This window comes from Borostomias antarcticus (assembly GCF_949987555.1).
Source record: "Borostomias antarcticus genome assembly, chromosome: 34".
NCBI classification, from domain to species: domain Eukaryota; kingdom Metazoa; phylum Chordata; class Actinopteri; order Stomiiformes; family Stomiidae; genus Borostomias; species Borostomias antarcticus.
In genome coordinates, this window is record NC_140267.1 from 5,220,154 (window position 1) to 5,245,153 (window position 25,000).

Below are 25,000 nucleotides of genomic sequence, written 5' to 3' on the forward strand. Positions count from 1 at the left end.
CGGGAGAAGCCTCGGAAACGGACGGGAAGCCTCGGAAACGGACGGGAAGCCTCGGAAACGGTCAAAAACGTTCAAGAAAAAGAAGGAATTTAATCTTGATTGTTTTTATTTCTATCTATATAGTCTAGAATCGCTTGTGCTGACTCTGCATTGCAAACTGAGATTTTATTTCACAGATAAAAAAAAGAAAGAATGCATGTAGGCCTCCTGCCAAATTCTGGGGTCTCATAGCTGCGTCTACATCCAATCCCTTCACCGGACGGCAAACTGAAGTCGCTTTGTCAAGAGAGGCGAAAAAACAGACCGACTCGGGGACGAAGCATGTATATTAGCTACCCCAGTAGTTGTGTTGTGTTTATTTATTTATTTTAATAAGTGATTGACAGAGCGTCAGGGTGCACCGTCTTCTGGGGACTGTGGATCTAGACGCGAGTCATATTGGGAGAAGGAGAGAACAGCTCATTTTCCATCATGGGAAGGTCAACAGTCATTATCTATTTCTCTGAAGGTTTGGTCAGTGCTGGTTCCACCAGCTGGCTGCAACAACTAGGTTGTTATAATTTCCATTTCATACTCTGGTTGTTCTGCATCCCATGACCTGACAGAGAAGATCATCTACTGGAGTCTACAGGCATATACAACGTGGTTCCTCCTAGAACAACACTCATCCATTTCATGTCTGGACCAAATGTCATCTTTAAAAGATCTTTTCTTTGCTCGCTGGCTTGAACAGCCTCTTGTTTAATGCAAACCATGAGCCATGTTTGAGAGGAGGCCTGAGTAGTTATCCTTGGGTCAGAGATGACGAGGAATGCAAACTAATAATGAAATACTTTCTCAAAGATGAGGATGACAGTCATTTTGCTGCTTTCAGTAAATTAGAGCAAACTTCAGTGATATGGCGCCATCTAGTGGAAAATAGTTTTGAAAATTGAAAATTGTTTCCCGAGATTTACTTACCGCCACTGCACGAGTGAATAGCTCAATAGCCTCCTAGGCTACTTGTAGTTATTTGTGGCACTCAGACAGTTTATGACTGAGTGAGTTGGTGATTGACTGACTGAGGAATGAGTGAATGAACGGATGAGTGAGTGAGATGACCGCTCCAGGACACACAGCTGCGACTGAGGGGAACTCCCACTAGAGGGCGCCAAACCACTAGATTCCATCAGTAACGGGACTCTCTCTCTCTCTCTCTCTCTCTCTCTCTCTCTCTCTCTTTCCTTCTCTCTCTTTCTCACCCCCATCTCTTTCTGTCTCTCCCTGTCCATCTCTTGCTTTATCTGCCCCCTAAAGGTCATCACTGAGTTTGGATGACCTTTCCAGCATCTAATGCCGTTGGCTAAAAGCTTTCTACTGCTCTAATAGACCCCAATCACAGGCCAGACAGGACAGACAGAGCTATATATATATGGACTAGTGCTGCATTATTGAAGGACTGTTATTTAGACTACAGTGAGTGTGTTATGCTCCCGCCCCTTCTCTCCTGGTGAGGAGGCTGGTCTCTCCTGGTGAGGAGGCTGGTCTCTCCTGTTGAGGTGCTTTGTGTGTGTGTGTGTGTGTGTGTGTGTGTGTGTGTGTGTGTGTGAGAGTGTGTGTGTGTGTGTGTGTGAGTGTGTGTGTGTGTGTGTGTGTGAGTGTGTGTGAGTGTGTGTGTGTGTGTGTGTGTGTGTGTGTGTGTGTGTGTGTGAGTGTGTGTGTGTGTGTGTGTATGTGAGTGTGTGTGTGTGTGTGTGTGTGTGTGTGAGTGTGTGTGTGTGAGTGTGTGTGTGTGTGAGTGTGTGTGTGTGTGTGTGTGTGAGTGAGTGAGGGAGAGGAGGAGGAGGAGAAGAGGAAGGATGTAGGGAAAAGAGTGGGAAAAGAGGAGGATGAGGAGAAAGGAGAGGAAGAGGAGAGGGAGGAGGAGGAGGAGGAGGACGGCCCGCCCCCTAAGAAGAGAGCCCTGCGTCCGTCACGGCGCTCCAGGCTGGCCCGGTGTCGCTTCTTCTCCGGCGACTGGACCACCTTCCTGGCTCTGGTCCTGAGGGACGACCCGTCCCCTGAATATGACATCATATTCACCTGTGAGACCGTGTATAACACAGCACACTACCCAGCGCTGCACCGCGCCCTCCAGAGACTGCTGGCCCCCGACGGACTGGTCTACCTGGCCACCAAGGCACACTACTTTGGGGTGGGGGGCGGCCTGCACCTGTTTGAGAGGTTTGTTCAGGAGAGGGGTGTGTTCAGTGTGGAGCGCTTGTGGGACCTTGACCAGGGCCTGCAGAGACATATTGTGGCCCTAAAATTCAAAACCACAAAGACATCCTGAAACGGAGGGTCACGGTCATTTTTATCCAAACACAACAGTGCAAGTGGGTGCATTGGAAGACGTGATCTACGTTATGTGAGATGACGTTAATGTAAATGATGTGAGATGGGATATGTGTAGGAGATGGGATATGTGTAGGCTGCAGCATGGCTTATGTGCCTCTTGATAACGAGACATACTTTGTGATGTTGTTGGATAAGACGGGCGTACTTCTGAGTACATTACTAACTGAGAAGGCAACAGATAAGTAGCACTGTTATCTAGTTAGCACTGTTATCTAGTTTACATCTGTCACTGAAGTCGTTGGTATTCAGTATCAGTACATCAAACAAATGCCTTCCTGGATGTGAAGAATAAAAGATGCTGTCTCATTTCACTGTTAGTTGGTCACACCCTCCCTCTGGCTTCCTATATAGGACATTTGAACATGGCTGCCAAGAACCCAAGTGCCGAGTGGCAGCACGGGAAATGGAGTCTTGACCGGTTGTTTATATTCCTGTACTTCTGGGTGTTGTAGTTTTTTGTCTCATTGGACAAACATGTGTCCGTAGCTGTCTAGTGACTACATGCATCTCTCCACAACCAGCTATGTCATTCAGTTTGAACTTCGATGTGCAAATAGAGTCAAAATCAGACGAAGACAGTATTCAAACTGAAAGGCAGGATGTGAATCCCAACGGTGCAGCTCAACCTGTGAGTAGCGTTAGCTTACTGAGCTAGCTACCGCTAGCATCTCATTAGCTCTCACTCTGGCTAAGCTAGCATGCTAATTTAGCTACTCTGGGGTTCCCTCTTGTAGACAGATAACGTTAGTAGCCTACATACTTTTCTCTTCAACTTATCTAGGTTACCACACACAGACAGGTGGATTCTCCCTGGTGAGGTTTTATTTCTAGCTAGTCTCAAAGAATATGCATAGCTGTGTTTATAAAGGTGTCCACTAGAGGGCGCAAGTGCTCTTTGTATCGTATTGTTTCAAAAGGTGTCCACTAGAGGGGGCAAGTGCTCTTTGTATCGTATTGTTTCAAAAGGTGTCCACTAGAGGGGGCAAGTGCTCTTTGTATCGTATTGTGCTGCTGCTGTGACTGATCGTATCTTCTGCGTGTGTGTGTGTGTGTGTGTGTGTGTGTGTGGTTCGTAGGAGAGAGCGGTCAGTATTCCAGCAGAGCCGGTCAAAGAGGCGGTGGAGCACTGACCCCCGCCCGAACCCCATTCCCTCCTCGACGACGCCGTCTCGGAGACCGTCGCCCTGGGAACGCTCCCTCCCCTGCACTTCCTGAACGAGTCGGTGTTTGAGCGGACGGCGGAGGAGCGGGAGGACAGGGAGGGCGTCCTGTCGCGCGCCACCGCCCAGCGCTCAGACCTCATCTCGGGGGTGTACGAGGGCGGGCTGAAGGTGTGGGAGTGCACCTACGACCTGCTGGAGCTCCTGGAGAGGGAGGGGGAGACGTTCGGGGGGAGGCGCGTCCTGGACCTGGGCTGCGGCGCCGGGCTGCTGGGGATACTGGCGCTGAGCAGGGGGGCGGAGCTTGTCCACTTCCAGGACTACAACAGCACCGTCATAGAGCAGCTCACACTGCCCAACGTGCTGATCAACTGCCCGGACGAAGGCGAGGAGGAGAGTGAGGAGGAGGAGGAGAAGAGGAAGGGTGTAGGGAAAAGAGTGGGAAAAGAGGAGGATGAGGAGAAAGGAGAGGAAGAGGAGAGCGAGGAGGAGGAGGAGGAGGACGGCCCGCCCCCTAAGAAGAGAGCCCTGCGTCCGTCACGGCGCTCCAGGCTGGACAGGTGTCGGTTCTTCTCCGGCGACTGGACCACCTTCCTGGCTCTGGTCCTGAGGGACGACCCGTCCCCTGAATATGACATCATATTCACCTGTGAGACCGTGTATAACACAGCCCACTACCCAGCGCTGCACCGCGCCCTCCAGAGACTGCTGGCCCCCGATGGACTGGTCTACCTGGCCACCAAGACACACTACTTTGGGGTGGGGGGCGGCCTGCACCTGTTTGAGAGGTTTGTTCAGGAGAGGGGTGTGTTCAGTGTGGAGCGCTTGTGGGACCTGGACCAGGGCCTGCAGAGACATATTGTGGCCCTAAAATTCAAAACCACAAAGACATCCTGAAATGGAGGGTCACGGTCATTTTTATCCAAACACAACAGTGCAAGTGGGTGCATTGGAAGACGTGATCTACGTTATGTGAGATGACGTTAATGTAAATGATGTGAGATGGGATATGTGTAGGAGATGGGATATGTGTAGGCTGCAGCATGGCTTATGTGCCTCTTGATAACGAGACATACTTTGTGATGTTGTTGGATAAGACGGGCGTACTTCTGAGTACATTACTAACTGAGAATGCAACAGATAAGTAGCACTGTTATCTAGTTAGCACTGTTATCTAGTTTACATCTGTCACTGAAGTCGTTGGTATTCAGTATCAGTACATCAAACAAATGCCTTCCTGGATGTGAAGAATAAAAGATGCTGTCTCATTTCACTGTTAGTTGGTCACACCCTCCCTCTGGCTTCCTATATAGGACATTTGAACATGGCTGCCAAGAACCCAAGTGCCGAGTGGCAGCACGGTAAATGGAGTCTTGACCGGTTGTTTATATTCCTGTACTTCTGGGTGTTGTAGTTTTTTGTCTCATTGGACAAACATGTGTCCGTAGCTGTCTAGTGACTACATGCATCTCTTCACAACCAGCTATGTCATTCAGTTTCAACTTCGATGTGCAGATATAGTCAAAATCAGACGAAGACAGTATTCAAACTGAAAGGCAGGATGTGAATCCCAACGGTGCAGCTGAACCTGTGAGTAGCGTTAGCTTACTGAGCTAGCTACCGTTAGCATCTCATTAGCTCTCACTCTGGCTAAGCTAGCATGCTCATTTAGCTACTCTGGGGTTCCCTCTTGTAGACAGATAACGTTAGTAGCCTACATACTTTTCTCTACAACTTATCTAGGTTACCACACACAGACAGGTGGATTCTCCCTGGTCAGGTTTTATTTCTAGCTAGTCTCAAATAATATGCATAGCTGTGTTTATAAAGGTGTCCACTAGAGGGGGCAAGTGCTCTTTGTATCGTATTGCGCTGCTGCTGTGACTGATCGTATCTTCTGCTTGTGTGTGTGTGTGTGTGTGTGTGTGTGTGTGTGTGTGTGTGTGTGTGTGTGTGTGTGCGTGCGTGTGTGCGTGCGTGTGTGATTGGTTCGTAGGAGAGAGCGGTCAGCGTTCCAGCAGAACCGGTCAAAGAGGCGGTGGAGCACCGACCCCCGCCCGAACCCCATTCCCTCCTCGACGACGCCGTCTCGGAGACCGTCGCCCTGGGAACGCTCCCTCCCCTGCACTTCCTGAACGAGTCGGTGTTTGAGCGGACGGCGGAGGAGCGGGAGGACAGGGAGGGCGTCCTGTCGCGCGCCACCGCCCAGCGCTCAGACCTCATCTCGGGGGTGTACGAGGGCGGGCTGAAGGTGTGGGAGTGCACCTACGACCTGCTGGAGCTCCTGGAGAGGGAGGGGGAGACGTTCGGGGGGAGGCGCGTCCTGGACCTGGGCTGCGGCGCCGGGCTGCTGGGGATACTGGCGCTGAGCAGGGGGGCGGAGCTTGTCCACTTCCAGGACTACAACAGCACCGTCATAGAGCAGCTCACACTGCCCAACGTGCTGATGAACTGCCCGGACGAAGGCGAGGAGGAGGAGGAGGAGGAGGAGAGTGAGGAGGAGGAGGAGAAGAGGAAGGGTGTAGGGAAAAGAGTGGGAAAAGAGGAGGATGAGAAGAAAGGAGAGGAAGAGGAGGAGGAGGACGGCCCGCCCCCTAAGAAGAGAGCCCTGCGTCCGTCACGGCGCTCCAGGCTGGCCCGGTGTCGCTTCTTCTCAGGCGACTGGACCACCTTCCTGGCTCTGGTCCTGAGGGACGACCCGTCCCCTGAATATGACATCATATTCACCTGTGAGACCGTGTATAACACAGCCCACTACCCAGCGCTGCACCGCGCCCTCCAGAGACTGCTGGCCCCCGACGGACTGGTTTACCTGGCCACCAAGGCACACTACTTTGGGGTGGGGGGCGGCCTGCACCTGTTTGAGAGCTTTGTTCAGGAGAGGGGTGTGTTCAGTGTGGAGCGCTTGTGGGACCTTGACCAGGGCCTGCAGAGACATATTGTGGCCCTAAAATTCAAAACCACAAAGACATCCTGAAATGGAGGGTCACGGTCATTTTTATCCAAACACAACAGTGCAAGTGGGTGCATTGGAAGACGTGATCTACGTTATGTGAGATGACGTTAATGTAAATGATGTGAGATGGGATATGTGTATGAGATGGGATATGTGTAGGCTGCAGCATGGCTTATGTGCCTCTTGATAACGAGACATACTTTGTGATGTTGTTGGATAAGACGGGCGTACTTCTGAGTACATTACTCACTGAGAATGCAACAGATAAGTAGCACTGTTATCTAGTTAGCACTGTTATCTAGTTTACATCTGTCACTGAAGTCGTTGGTATTCAGTATCAGTACATCAAACAAAAGCCTTCCTGGATGTGAAGAATAAAAGATGCTGTCTCATTTCACTGTTAGTTGGTCACACCCTCCCTCTGGCTTCCTATATAGGACATTTGAACATGGCTGCCAAGAACCCAAGTGCCGAGTGGCAGCACGGTAAATGGAGTCTTGACCGGTTGTTTATATTCCTGTACTTCTGGGTGTTGTAGTTTTTTTGTCTCATTGGACAAACGTGTCCGTAGCTGTCTAGTGACTACATGCATCTCTCCACAACCAGCTATGTCATTCAGTTTTAACTTCGATGTGCAAATAGAGTCAAAATCAGACGAAGACAGTATTCAAACTGAAAGGCAGGATGTGAATCCCAACGGTGCAGCTCAACCTGTGAGTAACGTTAGTAGCCTACATACTTTTTTCTACAACTTATCTAGGTTGTAGAGACTGTTTTTCTCGAGCTACCAGCCCACCACACATAGTTTGGGACATTGCGACAGTGCAAGCCTCTTTCTGGCACCACAGGTGTGTTCTCCCTGTTCAGGTTTTATTTCTAGCTAGTCTCAAAGAATATGCATAGCTGTGTTTATAAAGGTGTCCACTAGAGGGGGCAAGTGCTCTTTGTATCGTATTGTGCTGCTGCTGTGACTGATCGTATCTTCTGCTTGTGTGTGTGTGTGTGTGTGTGTGTGTGTGTGTGTGATTACAACTCGGAAACGGTCGGGAGAAGCCTCGGAAACGGTCGGGAGAAGCCTCGGAAACGGTCGGGAGAAGCCTCGGAAACGGTCGGGAGAAGCCTCGGAAACGGTCGGGAGAAGCCTCGGAAACGGTCGGGAGAAGCCTCGGAAACGGTCGGGAAGCCTCGGAAACGGTCGGGAGAAGCCTCGGAAACGGTCGGGAGAAGCCTCGGAAACGGTCGGGAGAAGCCTCGGAAACGTTTGGGAGAAGCCTCGGAAACGGTCGGGAGAAGCCTCGGAAACGGTCGGGAGAAGCCTCGGAAACGGTCGGGAGAAGCCTCGGAAACGGTCGGGAGAAGCCTCGGAAACGGTCGGGAGAAGCCTCGGAAACGGTCGGGAGAAGCCTCGGAAACGGTCTGGAGAAGCCTCGGAAACGGTCGGGAGAAGCCTCGGAAACGGTCGGGAGAAGCCTCGGAAACGGACGGGAAGCCTCGGAAACGGTCAAAAACGTTCAAGAAAAAGAAGGAATTTAATCTTGATTGTTTTTATTTCTATCTATATAGTCTAGAATCGCTTGTGCTGACTCTGCATTGCAAACTGAGATTTTATTTCACAGATAAAAAAAAGAAAGAATGCATGTAGGCCTCCTGCCAAATTCTGGGGTCTCATAGCTGCGTCTACATCCAATCCCTTCACCGGACGGCAAACTGAAGTCGCTTTGTCAAGAGAGGCGAAAAAACAGACCGACTCGGGGACGAAGCATGTATATTAGCTACCCCAGTAGTTGTGTTGTGTTTATTTATTTATTTTAATAAGTGATTGACAGAGCGTCAGGGTGCACCGTCTTCTGGGGACTGTGGATCTAGACGCGAGTCATATTGGGAGAAGGAGAGAACAGCTCATTTTCCATCATGGGAAGGTCAACAGTCATTATCTATTTCTCTGAAGGTTTGGTCAGTGCTGGTTCCACCAGCTGGCTGCAACAACTAGGTTGTTATAATTTCCATTTCATACTCTGGTTGTTCTGCATCCCATGACCTGACAGAGAAGATCATCTACTGGAGTCTACAGGCATATACAACGTGGTTCCTCCTAGAACAACACTCATCCATTTCATGTCTGGACCAAATGTCATCTTTAAAAGATCTTTTCTTTGCTCGCTGGCTTGAACAGCCTCTTGTTTAATGCAAACCATGAGCCATGTTTGAGAGGAGGCCTGAGTAGTTATCCTTGGGTCAGAGATGACGAGGAATGCAAACTAATAATGAAATACTTTCTCAAAGATGAGGATGACAGTCATTTTGCTGCTTTCAGTAAATTAGAGCAAACTTCAGTGATATGGCGCCATCTAGTGGAAAATAGTTTTGAAAATTGAAAATTGTTTCCCGAGATTTACTTACCGCCACTGCACGAGTGAATAGCTCAATAGCCTCCTAGGCTACTTGTAGTTATTTGTGGCACTCAGACAGTTTATGACTGAGTGAGTTGGTGATTGACTGACTGAGGAATGAGTGAATGAACGGATGAGTGAGTGAGATGACCGCTCCAGGACACACAGCTGCGACTGAGGGGAACTCCCACTAGAGGGCGCCAAACCACTAGATTCCATCAGTAACGGGACTCTCTCTCTCTCTCTCTCTTTCCTTCTCTCTCTTTCTCACCCCCATCTCTTTCTGTCTCTCCCTGTCCATCTCTTGCTTTATCTGCCCCCTAAAGGTCATCACTGAGTTTGGATGACCTTTCCAGCATCTAATGCCGTTGGCTAAAAGCTTTCTACTGCTCTAATAGACCCCAATCACAGGCCAGACAGGACAGACAGAGCTATATATATATGGACTAGTGCTGCATTATTGAAGGACTGTTATTTAGACTACAGTGAGTGTGTTATGCTCCCGCCCCTTCTCTCCTGGTGAGGAGGCTGGTCTCTCCTGGTGAGGAGGCTGGTCTCTCCTGTTGAGGTGCTTTGTGTGTGTGTGTGAGTGTGTGTGTGTGTGAGTGTGTGTGTGTGTGTGTGTGTGTGAGTGTGTGTGTGTGTGTGTGTGTGTGTGTGTGTGTGTGTGTGTGAGTGTGTGTGTGTGTGTGTGTATGTGTGTGAGTGAGGGAGAGGAGGAGGAGGAGAAGAGGAAGGATGTAGGGAAAAGAGTGGGAAAAGAGGAGGATGAGGAGAAAGGAGAGGAAGAGGAGAGGGAGGAGGAGGAGGAGGACGGCCCGCCCCCTAAGAAGAGAGCCCTGCGTCCGTCACGGCGCTCCAGGCTGGCCCGGTGTCGCTTCTTCTCCGGCGACTGGACCACCTTCCTGGCTCTGGTCCTGAGGGACGACCCGTCCCCTGAATATGACATCATATTCACCTGTGAGACCGTGTATAACACAGCCCACTACCCAGCGCTGCACCGCGCCCTCCAGAGACTGCTGGCCCCCGACGGACTGGTCTACCTGGCCACCAAGGCACACTACTTTGGGGTGGGGGGCGGCCTGCACCTGTTTGAGAGGTTTGTTCAGGAGAGGGGTGTGTTCAGTGTGGAGCGCTTGTGGGACCTTGACCAGGGCCTGCAGAGACATATTGTGGCCCTAAAATTCAAAACCACAAAGACATCCTGAAATGGAGGGTCACGGTCATTTTTATCCAAACACAACAGTGCAAGTGGGTGCATTGGAAGACGTGATCTACGTTATGAGATGACGTTAATGTAAATGATGTGAGATGGGATATGTGTAGGAGATGGGATATGTGTAGGCTGCAGCATGGCTTATGTGCCTCTTGATAACGAGACATACTTTGTGATGTTGTTGGATAAGACGGGCGTACTTCTGAGTACATTACTAACTGAGAATGCAACCGATAAGTAGCACTGTTATCTAGTTAGCACTGTTATCTAGTTTACATCTGTCACTGAAGTCGTTGGTATTCAGTATCAGTACATCAAACAAATGCCTTCCTGGATGTGAAGAATAAAAGATGCTGTCTCATTTCACTGTTAGTTGGTCACACCCTCCCTCTGGCTTCCTATATAGGACATTTGAACATGGCTGCCAAGAACCCAAGTGCCGAGTGGCAGCACGGTAAATGGAGTCTTGACCGGTTGTTTATATTCCTGTACTTCTGGGTGTTGTAGTTTTTTTGTCTCATTGGACAAACATGTGTCCGTAGCTGTCTAGTGACTACATGCATCTCTCCACAACCAGCTATGTCATTCAGTTTTAACTTCGATGTGCAAATAGAGTCAAAATCAGACGAAGACAGTATTCAAACTGAAAGGCAGGATGTGAATCCCAACGGTGCAGCTCAACCTGTGAGTAACGTTAGTAGCCTACATACTTTTTTCTACAACTTATCTAGGTTGTAGAGACTGTTTTTCTCGAGCTACCAGCCCACCACACATAGTTTGGGACATTGCGACAGTGCAAGCCTCTTTCTGGCACCACAGGTGTGTTCTCCCTGTTCAGGTTTTATTTCTAGCTAGTCTCTAATAATATGCATAGCTGTGTTTATAAAGGTGTCCACTAGAGGGGGCAAGTGCTCTTTGTATCGTATTGCGCTGCTGCTGTGACTGATCGTATCTTCTGCTTGTGTGTGTGTGTGTGCGTGTGTGTGTGTGTGTGTGTGTGTGTGTGTGTGATTACAACTCGGAAACGGTCGGGAGAAGCCTCGGAAACGGTCGGGAGAAGCCTCGGAAACGGTCGGGAAGCCTCGGAAACGGTCGGGAGAAGCCTCGGAAACGGTCGGGAGAAGCCTCGGAAACGGTCGGGAGAAGCCTCGGAAACGGTCGGGAGAAGCCTCGGAAACGGTCGGGAGAAGCCTCGGAAACGGTCGGGAGAAGCCTCGGAAACGGTCGGGAAGCCTCGGAAACGGACGGGAAGCCTCGGAAACGGTCAAAAACGTTCAAGAAAAAGAAGGAATTTAATCTTGATTGTTTTTATTTCTATCTATATAGTCTAGAATCGCTTGTGCTGACTCTGCATTGCAAACTGAGATTTTATTTCACAGATAAAAAAAAGAAAGAATGCATGTAGGCCTCCTGCCAAATTCTGGGGTCTCATAGCTGCGTCTACATCCAATCCCTTCACCGGACGGCAAACTGAAGTCGCTTTGTCAAGAGAGGTGAAAAAACAGACCGACTCGGGGACGAAGCATTTATATTAGCTACCCCAGTAGTTGTGTTGTGTTTATTTATTTATTTTAATACGTGATTGACAGAGCGTCAGGGTGCACCGTCTTCTGGGGACTGTGGATCTAGACGCGAGTCATATTGGGAAAAGGAGAGAACAGCTCATTTTCTATCATGGGAAGGTCAACAGTCATTATCTATTTCTCTGAAGGTTTGGTCAGTGCTGGTTCCACCAGCTGGCTGCAACAACTAGGTTGTTATAATTTCCATTTCATACTCTGGTTGTTCTGCATCCCATGACCTGACAGAGAAGATCATCTACTGGAGTCTACAGGCATATACAACGCGGTTCCTCCTAGAACAACACTCATCCATTTCATGTCTGGACCAAATGTCATCTTTAAAAGATCTTTTCTTTGCTCGCTGGCTTGATCAGCCTCTTGTTTAATGCAAACCATGTCTGAGAGGAGGCCTGAGTAGTTATCCTTGGGTCAGAGATGACGAGGAATGCAAACTAATAATGAAATACTTTCTCAAAGAGGATGACAGTAATTTTGCTGCTCTCAGTGAACTAGAGCAAACTTCAGTGATATGGCGCCATCTAGTGGAGAATAATTTTGAAAATTGTTTCCCGAGATTTACTTACCGCCACTGCACGAGTGAATAGCTCAATAGCCTCCTAGGCTACTTGTAGTTATTTGTGGCACTCAGACAGTTTATGACTGAGTGAGTTGGTGATTGACTGACTGAGGAATGAGTGAATGAATAATTGAATGAGTGAATGAATGAGTGAATGAATGAATGAATGAATGAATGAATGAATGAATGAATGAATGAATGAATGAATGAATGAATGAATGAATGAGTGAGATGACCGCTCCAGGACACACAGCTGCGACTGAGGAGATCTGCCACTGGAGGGCGCCAAACCACTAGATTCCAACAGTAACGGGACTCTCTCTCTCTCTCACTCTCTCTCTCTCTCTCTCTCTCTCTTGAAATTTAAATGACTAGTGTTTTATTATATTATTAACTTGATAAACTTTACCGGTTAAATGTTCCACCTGATCCAAAGAGCTGGTCGCTCGAGCGACTCCTTCTGCTGTCCGTTGGTTTCCGTTGGTTCTGTGTTCTCAGGCTCGCGCCCCTGGAATCACCCCGCGCACGCCTCTTCCGACAGGGAAGGTCGTGAAGCCTCGGAAACGGTCGGGAGAAGCCTCGGAAACGGTCGGGAGAAGCCTCGGAAACGGTCGGGAGAAGCCTCGGAAACGGTCGGGAAAAGCCTCGGAAACGGTCGGGAAGCCTCGGAAACGGTCGGGAGAAGCCTCGGAAACGGTCGGGAGAAGCCTCGGAAACGGTCGGGAGAAGCCTCGGAAACGGTCGGGAAACCTCGGAAACGGTCGGGAGAAGCCTCGGAAACGGTCGGGAGAAGCCTCGGAAACGGTCGGGAGAAGCCTCGGAAACGGTCGGGAGAAGCCTCGGAAACGGTCGGGAGAAGCCTCGGAAACGGTCGGGAGAAGCCTCGGAAACGGTCGGGAGAAGCCTCGGAAACGGTCGGGAAGCCTCGGAAACGGTCGGGAGAAGCCTCGGAAACGGTCGGGAGAAGCCTCGGAAACGGTCGGGAGAAGCCTCGGAAACGGTCGGGAAGCCTCGGAAACGGACGGGAAGCCTCGGAAACGGTCAAAAACGTTCAAAAATAAGAAGGAATTGAGTCTTGATTGTTGTTTTTTTTCTATCTATATAGTCTAGAATCGCTTGTGCTGACTCTGCATTGCAAACTGAGATTTTATTTCACAGATAAAAAAAAAAAAAAATGCATGTAGGCCCCCTGCCAAATTCTGGGGTCTCATAGCTGCGTCTACATCCAATCCCTTCACCGGACGGCAAACTGAAGTCGCTTTGTCAAGAGAGGCGAAAAAACAGACCGACTCGGGGATGAAGCATTTATATTAGCTACCCCAGTAGTTGGCACAAAACGTGCACGTGTTTATTTATTTTAATAAATGATTGACAGAGCGTCAGGGTGCACCGTCTTCTGGGGACTGTGGATCTAGACGCGAGTCATATTGGGAAAAGGAGAGAACAGCTCATTTTCCATCATGGGAAGGTCAACAGTCATGATCTATTTCTCTGAAGGTTTGGTCAGTGCTGGTTCCACCAGCTGGCTGCAACAACTAGGTTGTTATAATTTCCATTTCATACTCTGGTTGTTCTGCATCCCATGACCTGACAGAGAAGATCATCTACTGGAGTCTACAGGCATATACAACGTGGTTCCTCCTAGAACAACACTCATCCATTTCATGTCTGGACCAAATGTCATCTTTAAAAGATCTTTTCTTTGCTCGCTGGCTTGAACAGCCTCTTGTTTAATGCAAACCATGAGCCATGTTTGAGAGGAGGCCTGAGTAGTTATCCTTGGGTCAGAGATGACGAGGAATGCAAACTAATAATGAAATACTTTCTCAAAGATGAGGATGACAGTCATTTTGCTGCTTTCAGTAAATTAGAGCAAACTTCAGTGATATGGCGCCATCTAGTGGAAAATAGTTTTGAAAATTGAAAATTGTTTCCCGAGATTTACTTACCGCCACTGCACGAGTGAATAGCTCAATAGCCTCCTAGGCTACTTGTAGTTATTTGTGGCACTCAGACAGTTTATGACTGAGTGAGTTGGTGATTGACTGACTGAGGAATGAGTGAATGAACGGATGAGTGAGTGAGATGACCGCTCCAGGACACACAGCTGCGACTGAGGGGAACTCCCACTAGAGGGCGCCAAACCACTAGATTCCATCAGTAACGGGACTCTCTCTCTCTCTCTCTCTCTCTCTCTCTCTCTCTCTCTCTTTCCTTCTCTCTCTTTCTCACCCCCATCTCTTTCTGTCTCTCCCTGTCCATCTCTTGCTTTATCTGCCCCCTAAAGGTCATCACTGAGTTTGGATGACCTTTCCAGCATCTAATGCCGTTGGCTAAAAGCTTTCTACTGCTCTAATAGACCCCAATCACAGGCCAGACAGGACAGACAGAGCTATATATATATGGACTAGTGCTGCATTATTGAAGGACTGTTATTTAGACTACAGTGAGTGTGTTATGCTCCCGCCCCTTCTCTCCTGGTGAGGAGGCTGGTCTCTCCTGGTGAGGAGGCTGGTCTCTCCTGGTGAGGAGGCTGGTCTCTCCTGTTGAGGTGCTTTGTGTGTGTGTGTGTGTGTGTGTGTGTGTGTGTGTGTGTGTGTGTGTGTGTGAGTGTGTGTGTGTGTGAGTGTGTGTGTGTGTGTGTGTGTGAGTGTGTGTGTGTGTGTGTGAGTGTGTGTGTGTGTGTGTGTGTGTGAGTGTGTGTGTGTGTGTGTGTGTGTGTGTGTGTGTGTGAGTGTGTGTGTGTGTGTGTGTATGTGTGTGTGTGTGAGTGTGTGTGTGTGTGTGTGTGAGTGTGTGTGTGTGTGTGTGTGTGAGTGTGTGTGTGTGTGTGAGTGTGTGTGTGTGTGTGTGTGTGTGTGTGTGAGTGAGGGAGAGGAGAGGAGGAGGAGGAGAAGAGGAAGGATGTAGGGAAAAGAGTGGGAAAAGAGGAGGATGAGGAGAAAGGAGAGGAAGAGGAGAGGGAGGAGGAGGAGGAGGACGGCCCGCCCCCTAAGAAGAGAGCCCTGCGTCCGTCACGGCGCTCCAGGCTGGCCAGGTGTCGGTTCTTCTCCGGCGACTGGACCACCTTCCTGGCTCTGGTCCTGAGGGACGACCCGTCCCCTGAATATGACATCATATTCACCTGTGAGACCGTGTATAACACAGCCCACTACCCAGCGCTGCACCGCGCCCTCCAGAGACTGCTTGCCCCCGACGGACTGGTCTACCTGGCCACCAAGGCACACTACTTTGGGGTGGGGGGCGGCCTGCACCTGTTTGAGAGGTTTGTTCAGGAGAGGGGTGTGTTCAGTGTGGAGCGCTTGTGGGACCTTGACCAGGGCCTGCAGAGACATATTGTGGCCCTAAAATTCAAAACCACAAAGACATCCTGAAATGGAGGGTCACGGTCATTTTTATCCAAACACAACAGTGCAAGTGGGTGCATTGGAAGACGTGATCTACGTTATGTGAGATGACGTTAATGTAAATTATGTGAGATGGGATATGTGTGTGAGATGGGATATGTGTAGGCTGCAGCATGGCTTATGTGCCTCTTGATAACGAGACATACTTTGTGATGTTGTTGGATAAGACGGGCGTACTTCTGAGTACATTACTAACTGAGAATGCAACAGATAAGTAGCACTGTTATCTAGTTAGCACTGTTATCTAGTTTACATCTGTCACTGAAGTCGTTGGTATTCAGTATCAGTACATCAAACAAATGCCTTCCTGGATGTGAAGAATAAAAGATGCTGTCTCATTTCACTGTTAGTTGGTCACACCCTCCCTCTGGCTTCCTATATAGGACATTTGAACATGGCTGCCAAGAACCCAAGTGCCGAGTGGCAGCACGGTAAATGGAGTCTTGACCGGTTGTTTATATTCCTGTACTTCTGGGTGTTGTAGTTTTTTGTCTCATTGGACAAACATGTGTCCGTAGCTGTCTAGTGACTACATGCATCTCTCCACAACCAGCTGTGTCATTCAGTTTCAACTTCGATGTGCAAATAGAGTCAAAAAGTCCATCAGACGAAGACAGTATTCAAACAGAAAGGCAGGATGTGAATCCCAACGGTGCAGCTCAACCTGTGAGTAACGTTAGTAGCCTACATACTTTTTTCTACAACTTATCTAGGTTGTAGAGACTGTTTTTCTCGAGCTACCAGCCCACCACACATACTTTGTGACATTGTGACATTGCAAGCCTCTATCTGGCACCACAGGTGGATTCTCCCTGTTCAGGTTTTATTTCTAGCTAGTCTCAAAGAATATGCATAGCTGTGTTTATAAAGGTGTCCACTAGAGGGCGCAAGTGCTTTTTGTATCGTATTGCGCTGCTGCTGTGACTGATCGTATCTTCTGCTTGTGTGTGTGTGTGTGCGTGTGTGTGTGTGTGTGTGTGTGTGTGTGTGTGTGTGTGTGTGTGTGTGTGTGTGTGTGTGTGTGTGTGTGTGTGTGATTACAACTCGGAAACGGTCGGGAGAAGCCTCGGAAACGGTCGGGAGAAGCCTCGGAAACGGTCGGGAAGCCTCGGAAACGGTCGGGAGAAGCCTCGGAAACGGTCGGGAGAAGCCTCGGAAACGGTCGGGAGAAGCCTCGGAAACGGTCGGGAGAAGCCTCGGAAACGGTCGGGAGAAGCCTCGGAAACGGTCGGGAGAAGCCTCGGAAACGGTCGGGAGAAGCCTCGGAAACGGTCGGGAGAAGCCTCGGAAACGGTCGGGAAGCCTCGGAAACGGACGGGAAGCCTCGGAAACGGTCAAAAACGTTCAAGAAAAAGAAGGAATTTAATCTTGATTGTTTTTATTTCTATCTATATAGTCTAGAATCGCTTGTGCTGACTCTGCATTGCAAACTGAGATTTTATTTCACAGATAAAAAAAAGAAAGAATGCATGTAGGCCTCCTGCCAAATTCTGGGGTCTCATAGCTGCGTCTACATCCAATCCCTTCACCGGACGGCAAACTGAAGTCGCTTTGTCAAGAGAGGCGAAAAAACAGACCGACTCGGGGACGAAGCATGTATATTAGCTACCCCAGTAGTTGTGTTGTGTTTATTTATTTATTTTAATAAGTGATTGACAGAGCGTCAGGGTGCACCGTCTTCTGGGGACTGTGGATCTAGACGCGAGTCATATTGGGAAAAGGAGAGAACAGCTCATTTTCCATCATGGTAAGGTCAACAGTCATTATCTATTTCTCTGAAGGTTTGGTCAGTGCTGGTTCCACCAGCTGGCTGCAACAACTAGGTTGTTATAATTTCCATTTCATACTCTGGTTGTTCTGCATCCCATGACCTGACAGAGAAGATCATCTACTGGAGTCTACAGGCATATACAACGTGGTTCCTCCTAGAACAACACTCATCCATTTCATGTCTGGACCAAATGTCATCTTTAAAAGATCTTTTCTTTGCTCGCTGGCTTGAACAGCCTCTTGTTTAATGCAAACCATGAGCCATGTTTGAGAGGAGGCCTGAGTAGTTATCCTTGGGTCAGAGATGACGAGGAATGCAAACTAATAATGAAATACTTTCTCAAAGATGAGGATGACAGTCATTTTGCTGCTTTCAGTAAATTAGAGCAAACTTCAGTGATATGGCGCCATCTAGTGGAAAATAGTTTTGAAAATTGAAAATTGTTTCCCGAGATTTACTTACCGCCACTGCACGAGTGAATAGCTCAATAGCCTCCTAGGCTACTTGTAGTTATTTGTGGCACTCAGACAGTTTATGACTGAGTGAGTTGGTGATTGACTGACTGAGGAATGAGTGAATGAACGGATGAGTGAGTGAGATGACCGCTCCAGGACACACAGCTGCGACTGAGGGGAACTCCCACTAGAGGGCGCCAAACCACTAGATTCCATCAGTAACGGGACTCTCTCTCTCTCTCTCTCTCTCTCTCTCTCTCTCTCTTTCCTTCTCTCTCTTTCTCACCCCCATCTCTTTCTGTCTCTCCCTGTCCATCTCTTGCTTTATCTGCCCCCTAAAGGTCATCACTGAGTTTGGATGACCTTTCCAGCATCTAATGCCGTTGGCTAAAAGCTTTCTACTGCTCTAATAGACCCCAATCACAGGCCAGACAGGACAGACAGAGCTATATATATATGGACTAGTGCTGCATTATTGAAGGACTGTTATTTAGACTACAGTGAGTGTGTTATGCTCCCGCCCCTTCTCTCCTGGTGAGGAGGCTGGTCTCTCCTGGTGAGGAGGCTGGTCTCTCCTGTTGAGGTGCTTTGTGTGTGTGTGTGTGTGTGTGTGTGTGTGAGTGTGTGTGTGTGTGTGTGTGTGTGTGTGAGTGTGTGTGTGTGTGTGAGTGTGTGTGTGTGTGTGAGTGTGTGTGTGTGTGTGTGTGTGTGTGTGTGTGAGTGTGTGTGTGTGTGTGTGTGTGTGTGTGTGAGTGTGTGTGTGTGTGTGTGTGTGTGTGTGAGTGTGTGTGTGTGTGTATGTGTGTGTGTGTGAGTGTGTGTGTGTGTGTGTGTGTGTGTGAGTGTGTGTGTGTGTGTGAGTGTGTGTGTGTGTGTGTGTGTGTGTGTGTGTGTGTGTGTGTGTGTGTGTGAGTGAGGGAGAGGAGGAGGAGGAGAAGAGGAAGGATGTAGGGAAAAGAGTGGGAAAAGAGGAGGATGAGAAGAAAGGAGAGGAAGAGGAGGAGGAGGACGGCCCGCCCCCTAAGAAGAGAGCCCTGCGTCCGTCACGGCGCTCCAGGCTGGCTCGGTGTCGGTTCTTCTCAGGCGACTGGACTACCTTCCTGGCTCTGGTCCTGAGGGACGACCCGTCCCCTGAATATGACATCATATTCACCTGTGAGACCGTGTATAACACAGCCCACTACCCAGCGCTGCACCGCGCCCTCCAGAGACTGCTGGCCCCCGACGGACTGGTCTACCTGGCCACCAAGACACACTACTTTGGGGTGGGGGGTGGCCTGCACCTGTTTGAGAGCTTTGTTCAGGAGAGGGGTGTGTTCAGTGTGGAGCGCTTGTGGGACCTTGACCAGGGCCTGCAGAGACATATTGTGGCCCTAAAATTCAAAACCACAAAGACATCCTGAAATGGAGGGTCACGGTCATTTTTATCCAAACACAACAGTGCAAGTGGGTGCATTGGAAGATGTGATCTACGTTATGTGAGATGACGTTAATGTAAATGATGTGAGATGGGATATGTGTATGAGAGGGGATATGTGTAGGCTGCAGCATGGCTTATGTGCCTCTTGATAACGAGACATACTTTGTGATGTTGTTGGATAAGACGGGCGTACTTCTGAGTACATTACTAACTGAGAATGCAACAGATAAGTAGCACTGTTATCTAGTTAGCACTGTTATCTAGTTTACATCTGTCACTGAAGTCGTTGGTATTCAGTATCAGTACATCAAACAAATGCCTTCCTGGATGTGAAGAATAAAAGATGCTGTCTCATTTCACTGTTAGTTGGTCACACCCTCCCTCTGGCTTCCTATATAGGACATTTGAACATGGCTGCCAAGAACCCAAGTGCCGAGTGGCAGCACGGTAAATGGAGTCTTGACCGGTTGTTTATATTCCTGTACTTCTGGGTGTTGTAGTTTTTTGTCTCATTGGACAAACATGTGTCCGTAGCTGTCTAGTGACTACATGCATCTCTCCACAACCAGCTATGTCATTCAGTTTTAACTTTGTTGTGCAAATAGAGTCAAAAAGTCCATCAGATGAAGACAGTAGTCAAACTGAAAGGCAAGATGTGAATCCCAACGGTGCAGCTCAACCTGTGAGTAACGTTAGTAGCCTACATACTTTTTTCTACAACTTATCTAGGTTGTAGAGACTGTTTTTCTCGAGCTACCAGCCCACCACACATACTTTGTGACATTGTGACATTGCAAGCCTCTATCTGGCACCACAGGTGGATTCTCCCTGGTCAGGTTTTATTTCTAGCTAGTCTCAAAGAATATGCATAGCTGTGTTTATAAAGGTGTCCACTAGAGGGGGCAAGTGCTCTTTGTATCGTATTGCGCTGCTGCTGTGACTGATCGTATCTTCTGCTTGTGTGTGTGTGTGTGCGTGTGTGTGTGTGTGTGTGTGTGTGTGTGTGTGTGTGATTACAACTCGGAAACGGTCGGGAGAAGCCTCGGAAACGGTCGGGAGAAGCCTCGGAAACGGTCGGGAGAAGCCTCGGAAACGGTCGGGAAGCCTCGGAAACGGTCGGGAGAAGCCTCGGAAACGGTCGGGAGAAGCCTCGGAAACGGTCGGGAGAAGCCTCGGAAACGGTCGGGAGAAGCCTCGGAAACGGTCGGGAGAAGCCTCGGAAACGGTCGGGAGAAGCCTCGGAAACGGTCGGGAGAAGCCTCGGAAACGGTCGGGAGAAGCCTCGGAAACGGTCGGGAGAAGCCTCGGAAACGGTCGGGAAGCCTCGGAAACGGACGGGAAGCCTCGGAAACGGTCAAAAACGTTCAAGAAAAAGAAGGAATTTAATCTTGATTGTTTTTATTTCTATCTATATAGTCTAGAATCGCTTGTGCTGACTCTGCATTGCAAACTGAGATTTTATTTCACAGATAAAAAAAAGAAAGAATGCATGTAGGCCTCCTGCCAAATTCTGGGGTCTCATAGCTGCGTCTACATCCAATCCCTTCACCGGACGGCAAACTGAAGTCGCTTTGTCAAGAGAGGCGAAAAAACAGACCGACTCGGGGACGAAGCATGTATATTAGCTACCCCAGTAGTTGTGTTGTGTTTATTTATTTATTTTAATAAGTGATTGACAGAGCGTCAGGGTGCACCGTCTTCTGGGGACTGTGGATCTAGACGCGAGTCATATTGGGAAAAGGAGAGAACAGCTCATTTTCCATCATGGGAAGGTCAACAGTCATTATCTATTTCTCTGAAGGTTTGGTCAGTGCTGGTTCCACCAGCTGGCTGCAACAACTAGGTTGTTATAATTTCCATTTCATACTCTGGTTGTTCTGCATCCCATGACCTGACAGAGAAGATCATCTACTGGAGTCTACAGGCATATACAACGTGGTTCCTCCTAGAACAACACTCATCCATTTCATGTCTGGACCAAATGTCATCTTTAAAAGATCTTTTCTTTGCTCGCTGGCTTGAACAGCCTCTTGTTTAATGCAAACCATGAGCCATGTTTGAGAGGAGGCCTGAGTAGTTATCCTTGGGTCAGAGATGACGAGGAATGCAAACTAATAATGAAATACTTTCTCAAAGATGAGGATGACAGTCATTTTGCTGCTTTCAGTAAATTAGAGCAAACTTCAGTGATATGGCGCCATCTAGTGGAAAATAGTTTTGAAAATTGAAAATTGTTTCCCGAGATTTACTTACCGCCACTGCACGAGTGAATAGCTCAATAGCCTCCTAGGCTACTTGTAGTTATTTGTGGCACTCAGACAGTTTATGACTGAGTGAGTTGGTGATTGACTGACTGAGGAATGAGTGAATGAACGGATGAGTGAGTGAGATGACCGCTCCAGGACACACAGCTGCGACTGAGGGGAACTCCCACTAGAGGGCGCCAAACCACTAGATTCCATCAGTAACGGGACTCTCTCTCTCTCTCTCTCTCTCTCTCTCTTTCCTTCTCTCTCTTTCTCACCCCCATCTCTTTCTGTCTCTCCCTGTCTCTCCCTGTCCATCTCTTGCTTTATCTGCCCCCTAAAGGTCATCACTGAGTTTGGATGACCTTTCCAGCATCTAATGCCGTTGGCTAAAAGCTTTCTACTGCTCTAATAGACCCCAATCACAGGCCAGACAGGACAGACAGAGCTATATATATATGGACTAGTGCTGCATTATTGAAGGACTGTTATTTAGACTACAGTGAGTGTGTTATGCTCCCGCCCCTTCTCTCCTGGTGAGGAGGCTGGTCTCTCCTGGTGAGGAGGCTGGTCTCTCCTGTTGAGGTGCTTTGTGTGTGTGTGTGTGTGTGTGTGTGTGTGTGTGTGAGTGTGTGTGTGTGTGTGTGTGTGTGTGTGAGTGTGTGTGTGAGTGTGTGTGTGTGTGTGTGAGTGTGTGTGTGTGTGTGTGAGTGTGTGTGTGTGTGTGTGTGTGTGAGTGTGTGTGTGTGTGTGTGTGTATGTGTGTGTGTGTGAGTGTGTGTGTGTGTGTGTGAGTGTGTGTGTGTGTGTGTGTGTGTGTGTGTGAGTGTGTGTGTGTGTGTGTGTGTGTGTGTGTGTGTGTGTGTGAGTGAGGGAGAGGAGGAGGAGGAGAAGAGGAAGGATGTAGGGAAAAGAGTGGGAAAAGAGGAGGATGAGGAGAAAGGAGAGGAAGAGGAGAGGGAGGAGGAGGAGGAGGAGGAGGACGGCCCGCCCCCTAAGAAGAGAGCCCTGCGTCCGTCACGGCGCTCCAGGCTGGCCAGGTGTCGGTTCTTCTCCGGCGACTGGACCACCTTCCTGGCTCTGGTCCTGAGGGACGACCCGTCCCCTGAATATGACATCATATTCACCCGTGAGACCGTGTATAACACAGCCCACTACCCAGCGCTGCACCGCGCCCTCCAGAGACTGCTGGCCCCCGACGGACTGGTCTACCTGGCCACCAAGGCACACTACTTTGGGGTGGGGGGCGGCCTGCACCTGTTTGAGAGGTTTGTTCAGGAGAGGGGTGTGTTCAGTGTGGAGCGCTTGTGGGACCTTGACCAGGGCCTGCAGAGACATATTGTGGCCCTAAAATTCAAAACCACAAAGACATCCTGAAATGGTCATTTTTATCCAAACACACCAGTGCAAGTGGGTGCATTGGAAGACGTGATCTACGTTATGTGAGATGACGTTAATGTAAATGATGTGAGATGGGATGTGTGTATGAGATGGGATATGTGTAGGCTGCAGCATGGCTTATGTGCCTCTTGATAACGAGACATACTTTGTGATGTTGTTGGATAAGACGGGCGTACTTCTGAGTACATTACTAACTGAGAATGCAACAGATAAGTAGCACTGTTATCTAGTTAGCACTGTTATCTAGTTTACATCTGTCACTGAAGTTGTTGGTATTCAGTATCAGTACATCAAACAAATGCCTTCCTGGATGTGAAGAATAAAAGATGCTGTCTCATTTCACTGTTAGTTGGTCACACCCTCCCTCTGGCTTCCTATAGAGGACATTTGAACATGGCTGCCAAGAACCCAAGTGCCGAGTGGCAGCACGGGAAATGGAGTCTTGACCGGTTGTTTATATTCCTGTACTTCTGGGTGTTGTAGTTTTTTGTCTCATTGGACAAACATGTGTCCGTAGCTGTCTAGTGACTACATGCATCTCTCCACAACCAGCTGTGTCATTCAGTTTTAACTTCGATGTGCAAATAGAGTGAAAATCAGACGAAGACAGTATTCAAACTGAAAGGCAGGATGTGAATCCCAACGGTGCAGCTCAACCTGTGAGTACCGTTAGCTTACTGAGCTAGCTACCGTTAGCATCTCATTAGCTCTCACTCTGGCTAAGCTAGCATGCTAATTTAGCTACTCTGGGGTTCCCTCTTGTAGACAGATAACGTTAGTAGCCTACATACTTTTCTCTACAACTTATCTAGGTTACCACACACAGACAGGTGGATTCTCCCTGGTCAGGTTTTATTGCCAGCTAGTCTCAAAGAATATGCATAGCTGTGTTTATAAAGGTGTCCACTAGAGGGCGCAAGTGCTCTTTGTATCGTATTGTTTCAAAAGGTGTCCACTAGAGGGGGCAAGTGCTCTTTGTATCGTATTGTTTCAAAAGGTGTCCACTAGAGGGGGCAAGTGCTCTTTGTATCGTATTGTGCTGCTGCTGTGACTGATCGTATCTTCTGCGTGTGTGTGTGTGTGTGTGTGTGTGTGTGTGGTTCGTAGGAGAGAGCGGTCAGCATCCCAGCAGAACCGGTCAAAGAGGCGGTGGAGCACCGACCCCCGCCCGAACCCCATTCCCTCCTCGACGACGCCGTCTCGGAGACCGTCGCCCTGGGAACGCTCCCTCCCCTGCACTTCCTGAACGAGTTGGTGTTTGAGCGGACGGCGGAGGAGCGGGAGGACAGGGAGGGCGTCCTGTCGCGCGCCACCGCCCAGCGCTCAGACCTCATCTCGGGGGTGTACGAGGGCGGGCTGAAGGTGTGGGAGTGCACCTACGACCTGCTGGAGCTCCTGGAGAGGGAGGGGGAGACGTTCGGGGGGAGGCGCGTCCTGGACCTGGGCTGCGGCGCCGGGCTGCTGGGGATACTGGCGCTGAGCAGGGGGGCGGAGCTTGTCCACTTCCAGGACTACAACAGCACCGTCATAGAGCAGCTCACACTGCCCAACGTGCTGATGAACTGCCCGGACGAAGGCGAGGAGGAGGAGGAGAGTGAGGAGGAGGAGGAGGAGAAGGGTGTAGGGAAAAGAGTGGGAAAAGAGGAGGATGAGGAGAAAGGAGAGGAAGAGGAGAGGGAGGAGGAGGAGGAGGACGGCCCGCCCCCTAAGAAGAGAGCCCTGCGTCCGTCACGGCGCTCCAGGCTGGCTCGGTGTCGGTTCTTCTCCGGCGACTGGACCACCTTCCTGGCTCTGGTCCTGAGAGAGGACCCGTCCCCTGAATATGACATCATATTCACCTGTGAGACCGTGTATAACACAGCCCACTACCCAGCGCTGCACCGCGCCCTCCAGAGACTGCTGGCCCCCGACGGACTGGTCTACCTGGCCACCAAGGCACACTACTTTGGGGTGGGGGGCGGCCTGCACCTGTTTGAGAGGTTTGTTCAGGAGAGGGGTGTGTTCAGTGTGGAGCGCTTGTGGGACCTTGACCAGGGCCTGCAGAGACATATTGTGGCCCTAAA

General features: G+C 49.4%; 2 protein-coding genes and 1 pseudogene across 3 annotated transcripts in view; all 3 read left to right on the top strand.

The window, feature by feature from the left end:
* Nucleotides 1-4,433, top strand: part of LOC311327831 (histidine protein methyltransferase 1 homolog) — an 8,857-nt pseudogene extending 4,424 nt beyond the window's left edge. The window contains exons 3-4 of the transcript in view: nucleotides 1,966-2,275; nucleotides 3,453-4,433. The product of the transcript in view is annotated as a histidine protein methyltransferase 1 homolog (transcript). The remainder of the gene's footprint in view (nucleotides 1-1,965; nucleotides 2,276-3,452) is intronic.
* Nucleotides 4,434-4,860: 427 nt separating this feature from the next.
* Nucleotides 4,861-6,513, top strand: LOC311327832 (histidine protein methyltransferase 1 homolog; the record flags this gene model as incomplete). Its single annotated transcript, XM_084460934.1, has 2 exons — nucleotides 4,861-4,941; nucleotides 5,533-6,513. The coding sequence occupies 2 exons, from the start codon at nucleotides 4,861-4,863 to the stop codon at nucleotides 6,511-6,513; spliced, it is 1,062 nt and encodes a 353-aa protein (XP_084317060.1).
* Nucleotides 6,514-8,403: 1,890 nt separating this feature from the next.
* LOC311327833 (uncharacterized protein) overlaps nucleotides 8,404-25,000 on the top strand; it is a gene marked incomplete at both ends in the record, with an annotated part of 16,622 nt that continues 25 nt past the window's right edge. Inside the window, 7 exons of the mRNA XM_084460935.1 lie at nucleotides 8,404-8,411; nucleotides 9,745-9,981; nucleotides 15,266-15,502; nucleotides 18,928-19,203; nucleotides 22,568-22,821; nucleotides 23,538-23,596; nucleotides 24,045-25,000. The exon at nucleotides 24,045-25,000 is cut by the window's right edge and continues 25 nt beyond it. Coding sequence (XP_084317061.1) covers nucleotides 8,404-8,411; nucleotides 9,745-9,981; nucleotides 15,266-15,502; nucleotides 18,928-19,203; nucleotides 22,568-22,821; nucleotides 23,538-23,596; nucleotides 24,045-25,000 — 2,027 coding nt within the window. The remainder of the gene's footprint in view (nucleotides 8,412-9,744; nucleotides 9,982-15,265; nucleotides 15,503-18,927; nucleotides 19,204-22,567; nucleotides 22,822-23,537; nucleotides 23,597-24,044) is intronic.